This window comes from Colossoma macropomum, unplaced genomic scaffold, assembly GCF_904425465.1.
Source record: "Colossoma macropomum unplaced genomic scaffold, Colossoma_macropomum, whole genome shotgun sequence".
NCBI lineage: Eukaryota > Metazoa > Chordata > Actinopteri > Characiformes > Serrasalmidae > Colossoma > Colossoma macropomum.
Genome location: NW_023494784.1, coordinates 3720538 through 3726537, shown reverse-complemented (window position 1 = coordinate 3726537; position 6000 = coordinate 3720538). Strand labels below are relative to the sequence as shown.

The 6000-nt window shown below is 41.8% G+C and overlaps 1 protein-coding gene across 3 annotated transcripts in view; it reads left to right on the top strand.

The window, feature by feature from the left end:
* Positions 1-6000, top strand: part of lrch1 (leucine-rich repeats and calponin homology (CH) domain containing 1) — a 98923-nt gene that overhangs the window by 50342 nt on the left and 42581 nt on the right. For all 3 annotated transcript variants that reach the window (XM_036576065.1, XM_036576073.1, XM_036576057.1), the window contains exons 5-6: positions 4492-4628; positions 5565-5695. In XM_036576065.1, the coding sequence (XP_036431958.1) occupies positions 4492-4628; positions 5565-5695 (268 nt within the window). The remainder of the gene's footprint in view (positions 1-4491; positions 4629-5564; positions 5696-6000) is intronic.

Sequence of the window (6000 nt, the reverse complement as noted above, 5' to 3'; positions counted from 1 at the left end):
CTTGTTTTCCCTCCCCCTGCCACCATCCTGACCAATCATACAGCGAGATCACCTGACATCATCTTCACTCCCCCTGTATACACATGCTGCTCCAGGTGGTCAGCATGCTGCAGACCACTTATTCTTCTCCTCACTTCATTTACTCTCTCACTTTCACTTTCGCTTTTGGACTGTTTGTAAACATGGTTGAAATAGAAGTTAAGCCAACACTTAACTTCTATTTCAACCAAAGATTAGCACAGTATTTAGGGAATTTTGTCTACTTTGGATGCTTCTGTAGAATTCTTTTCAAGGACATCCAGGAGAGGTTATCATCTATATATAAATCTATGAAATAATAATGAATTTTCAGTGACAGCATAATATGTAACTATTTGTGTTAGTGTCTTAATTTACCAAATAAATAAATAAATGAATAAATAAATCTCTGTCAACTCTTCACATTATGGGAAATCGAATATTCCTCATTTATTTGTAGTAAAAGAGTTTAACATAATATGTAAACACTGTTCAAGTTTTGAAACATTTCACTCTCCAGTCCATACAGTCCATATATGTTTTGAATTCACTGTTTTAGTGATGTCACAAAAACACACTTACACATATCAGCCTACAGCGGTTTAGACCCTCCCATTCACACTGAAGCTATAAGGAGTGTTTCAGACTGGACTGCTTTTTGAATGATGCACAACACAGCACAGCCAATGAGAACAGAGCTCGTTTACACATATCACTCTTAAGGCACAGTAATAAAAACAGTGTGTTTAATCCTAAGGGATGAAGAGAGGTCGGATAATGGTAATAATCAATTACATTTTTTGGTATGTAAAACCATACAAAAAATAAAATAGCAGAAAAACATAAGCTGTGGGCCTTTTCTGGAGCTGGCGTGAGGAGTGAGCACAACCTCAGTATGAAAATACTAAACTGTATCGTTTAATGATAAAAAGCCCTTTGCCTGCCAGACGAGGACGAGACTGAGGTTGTAAAAACATCTGCTGTATAAGAACACAGTTCAATGGGAAAGGGATCTTGTGCTAAAAGCTCTTTAAATAGCAGAGAGGAGCTCATCCGTGATGACTCCGAGCGCTAATGGGATCATGCTAAGCAGCATTTTCAGGGAAATGTGGGAGGAGTTATGTCAACAACTGACCTTGGCGAAAAAAAGGCCACTTATGGCTGAATTTCTGCGGTTCAGCTAATTAAGAAAAGTATGCTGACTGGTTATAAAAATAGGATTTGGAGTTTTCCCACTTGCTCAGAGCAGAAGATTAATAGCCTGGAGTGTAAGCGTTTAATTAGACCAGGCTGTCTGAGAGATCTGCAGCTGATGGTCTGATTTATTGTCTGTTTTTCTTTGTTTTTCTCTTGTGAGCTGATGAAGTAATCACTGCCCAAGCTTCCAGTATTCACTCCATAGGAAATGTTGTTAACTGATGTTAATGCGACTTTATACGTGGCACTGTCAGATGATGTCACCTTGGCCACAAGTCTGCCCTGCTAGAGCTGCCCCGGTCAACTGTAAGTGCTATTATTGTGAAATGGAAGCGTCTAACCCTGCGTTCACACCGGCAGTGATGCGACACGACAAGGCACTTGGAGGTCATTCGTTGACAATGAGAGTTGGTGATTTCCGGCAACAGGAGGCGGTGCGAAGTGGGCGGGGTCAGCGACGCAACAAAGTTGAGCAGAGTTTAACTTTATGCCAATGAGGAGTGAAGCAACGTGGCGATTACCAATAGGAATTGAGCATTGAGCAGCGTAGTACACACTTCATCTCTGCCACTGTGAAACACTGTGGCCTTTTTTTGGTTCCTAGATAATTGTTCCTACGAGATGGAATAACGGCGGCGCGTCTTTCGCTGCATATAGACAGTAAAAAGACCAAATACTGTCTTACCTTACAAACTGACTGCACAGACACAGGGATTAAATACAAATAAGCACACAAACGATTTCTGACCAGGATTTTTAATTTTAGCAGGAACATATTTGATTTGTGGGCGGCACGGTGGCGCAGTGGGTAGCGCTGTTGCCTCACAGCAAGAATGGCCTGGGTTCGATTCCCGGCCGGGTGACCAGGGTCATTTCTGTGTGGAGTTTGCCTGTTCTCCCCGTGTCTGCGTGGGTTTCCTCCCACAGTCCAAAGACATGCAGTCAGGCCAATTGGACGTGCTAAAATTGCCCCTAGGTGTGAGTGTGTGTGTGTGTGTGTGTGTGGGATTGTGTATGTATGTCTGTCTGTCTGCCCTGCGATGGACTGGTGACCTGTCCAGGGAGTATCCTGCCTTCCGCCCAATGACAGCTGGGATAGGCTCCAGCAACCCACCGCGACCCAGAAGGATAAGCGGTTTAGATGATGTGTATGTATATTTGATTTGTGCTTGGCATCAGTGAAACCATGACAGCAAACGGTCAGTTGGAGTTCAGAAACAACCAACAGGGGATGAGTGACCGGCCGCAAGAGGCGAAAAGAGGCCGCTGCCGCTGTGAACGCAGAGCGAGAGCAACAGCAGCTTATCTTCTGTTGCATCACTTGCTGAAAGGTAGGCAGTTTCAAACTGCCTCTGGAAGCAACATCAGCCCAAGAACGGTTTGTCAGGAGCTTTATAAAAGGATTTCCATGGCCGAGCAGGTTGCTATGCTCAGTGCTGAGTGTCAACCAGAAGAACGCCAACTACAGAAGTGCCAACAGTAAAGTGTGGTGGAGGGGGGATGATGGGCTGGGGCTGTTTTTCAGGCCCCTTAGTTCCAGTGTAGGGTGATGTTGATGCTACAGCACAAAGACATTTTAGACAGTTACATGCTTCCAACTTTGTGGCAGCAGTTTGGGGAAGAGCCTTTCCTGCTCCAGCATGACTGAGCCCCTGTGCACAAAGCAGCTCCATAAAGACGTGGTTTGATGAGTTTGGTGTGGAGGAACTCCAGTGGCCTGCACAGAGCCCTGACCTCAACCCCACTGGACACCTTTGGGATGAACTAGAACGGAGATTGTGAGCCCGACCCTCTCGTCCAACATCAGTCCCTGACCTCACAAATGCTCTTTTGACTGAATGGACACAAATTCCCACAGACACACTCTAAAATCTGTGGAAAGCTTCCCAGAAGAGTGGAAGCTGTTACAGATGCAAAGGGGGTCCAAATCCATATTAATGCCCATTATTACAAGCTCATATAGATGTGACAGTCAGTTGTCCACATACTTTTGGCTATAAAGTGTATATATAAAATTTGCTAGCAAAAATTGCTAAGCCTCTAAATAACAGCTCTTTCTGTGGGTCTGAAAACGTTGAGTTCGAAAGGTCAATATCAGACAAAGGCTTCAGTAACAAGCTTTTAAAATACTCTTTTTAAAAGGTCTTAAACCTTACAGTGAAGAAATTTACTGTAATATTTAGAGGTCAGAGTTTCAGTGTGTTCTGTACAGATAATGTCCTCTAGGATTTTTTGGGGGATTTCTTGAAGACGATGTGAAGGCGCAGTTTACTGAAGTTTAGAGACGATCCCTTAACATTTATAATTTAGTGCTCACTTCGCAGATGGTCTCCGGAGTGCTCTATAAATCAGAAGGTTAATTGTGTCTCAGTAAGTGGGTCAGTCGAGATGGAACTTGAAGTCTAGACTCCTGTTTGAATTTGATATCATACTGAAAAGAAAATGACTGTTTAGATTCGATTTATTGGTACCTTTGTATCAAAAAATAAATCTATACATAAATTGCATTATCAGTATAGTTTGTGTTTGACTGTGTTTAACATGTTTAACCGCTGAATTATATGGCTATGTGGACATTAATAGTACACATTACATTCAGTATATTAGCAATGAAAATAAGTTCTGAAAAACAATATTCACAGCCAAAACAGAGTCTTTCAAAGACATAAACTAATTAAATGGCCCTAATTTTACTGTTCTTTATTTTTTTGTCTTTTGTCAGTGTTTATAAGGGTTTATGTATTAGAAACATAATCATAATTCATATCTACATGACCATTTTCCAACCTCTCTTTATTCCTTTCCTAAAATAAGTGAACACATCCTCTGTAGAGACACACTTCTGCACAATTTAATACACAATTACTGTTTATTTGCTGAAATTAACACATTGGAAAAAAAACAAACATAAAACATGGCCTGTGCAGAAGCTGCAGCACATTTGATAATTTTGTTCATTTTTCAATATGATAATATTCAATATCTCAACAAATCAACAACAAAAAGCATGTAATTTGACCAGGGCTGTTCAAACGTACATACTGACTGGGGGGGGGTTCAAACTGCATATGACTGAAAATGACCTCTGTTTTGATTGACCGCCTTGTAACTCCAGCGGGGGCTAAACCGCCATAGGCCGTGATGTCACAACCATTCTAACTTCATAAGGGCTGGGCAGGGAATATTACAGTATTTATAAAGTACATAAAAAAGAAGCAAAGAATATTTGGTACAAATATCATAATTCATATCTTTTTGTTTTTGTGTGCTTTTCAGACTTGGCTGATCTACCTCTGGTGAAGTTTGATTTTTCCTGCAACAAAGTCTCCACTATTCCTGTCTGCTACCGCAAAATGACTCAACTGCAGTCACTCCAGCTTGAGAACAACCCACTACAGAGCCCCCCAGCTCAGGTAATAGTAGCCACACGTAAACATATAAGTCAGGGTCGGCAACCCAAATATTAAGAAGAGCCATTCTGTCAACAAAAATCAAACCATCTTAAGAGCCACAACATTTTATATCCATTTTACCATCTTGGCTGTAAATATGTCTCAGTATGTGCTGATGTTCTAGTGTGGGCTAAAAATATAAATGGAAACGCAGACTTACTTTGCTCTGCTTTAAGCTTTAGCTCAGTTATAGCTGCTTTTCTCGCATCTCCGGCAGGAAACTTTTGCACAAAAGTAGAACAGTTTCTTGTAAAATGTCTCTCGACGTTCGACTTTTTACGAGGCTGAAGTCGCTTCTCATTCGCCAGCTTCTTGTTCTAATTCTCCCATTCCGCCTTAAATGGTGTCTGAGGCGCCAGAATGTAACTGCGGCACCATTTAAGGTGGAACGGGACAATTTGAATGAGAAGCTGGCGAATTGACTTGAGCATCGTGGCTTTTTGGTGTTTTACAGTTTCCCGTTGCAGATTAATCGTATCAGGAAACCAGCTGGAGTGATTATAAATGCAAATAAGTCCATTTGTCTCCAAATTAACGATGTTCGTCTTAAATATCTCTCCTTGCCGTTTTGTTAGCTGCTAGCTAGACGAGATTGGTATCTGTGTTGCTATAGTGACCCGCAGTCTGTGCTGATCTTCAGGGTTAAAGGGTGAATTAGCAGTTCTACATTAACTCCAGAGTTTAAGACCATTTATTGTTAAACTGTGTTGAACGATCAGCAGAGCTTTATTTTACTGTAAAGGAGGATTATTTTATTTGTACCTACTAATCTGATTCAGCTGTGGAGCCACAACAGGGCAGTAAAGAGCCGCATGTTGCCGACTCCTGATATAAGACAACTTTAACGTTTATCCTGTAACGTGTTTGTTTTATCATCTGTCTGATCTCGTCTCGCAGATTTGTATAAAGGGGAAAGTCCACATATTTAAGTACCTGATGATGGAGGCGTGCCGCGGCGATAAGATGCCGGATTCCCTTTACCTGCCCGTCATGGACCGCCTCAGCCTATCACGGCCCTCCGCCGGCAGGTCAGTCCCTGTGGCCGCTTTTTGATACTAGAAAAAGAGTTGCCTTACTTAGCTATTAGATATTAGCTACATAAACAGGTAAACTACCTTAGTGATAAAGCAATCCAGTTAAATGATGAAGGGGTGGTACCAGAATAGCTGGTGTCCACCGATTGTAGTGGACAGAAGTCTACTGCCAAATTCTGATCCCAGTCCATCCATGACCTAAACGTGTGCGCAAAACAAGATGGTTCACCACCCAGCAGCTACACTTGTAACATTAAAGGCTGTAATAGTTTTTAGAAGATTTAGAAATAGTGACCAGC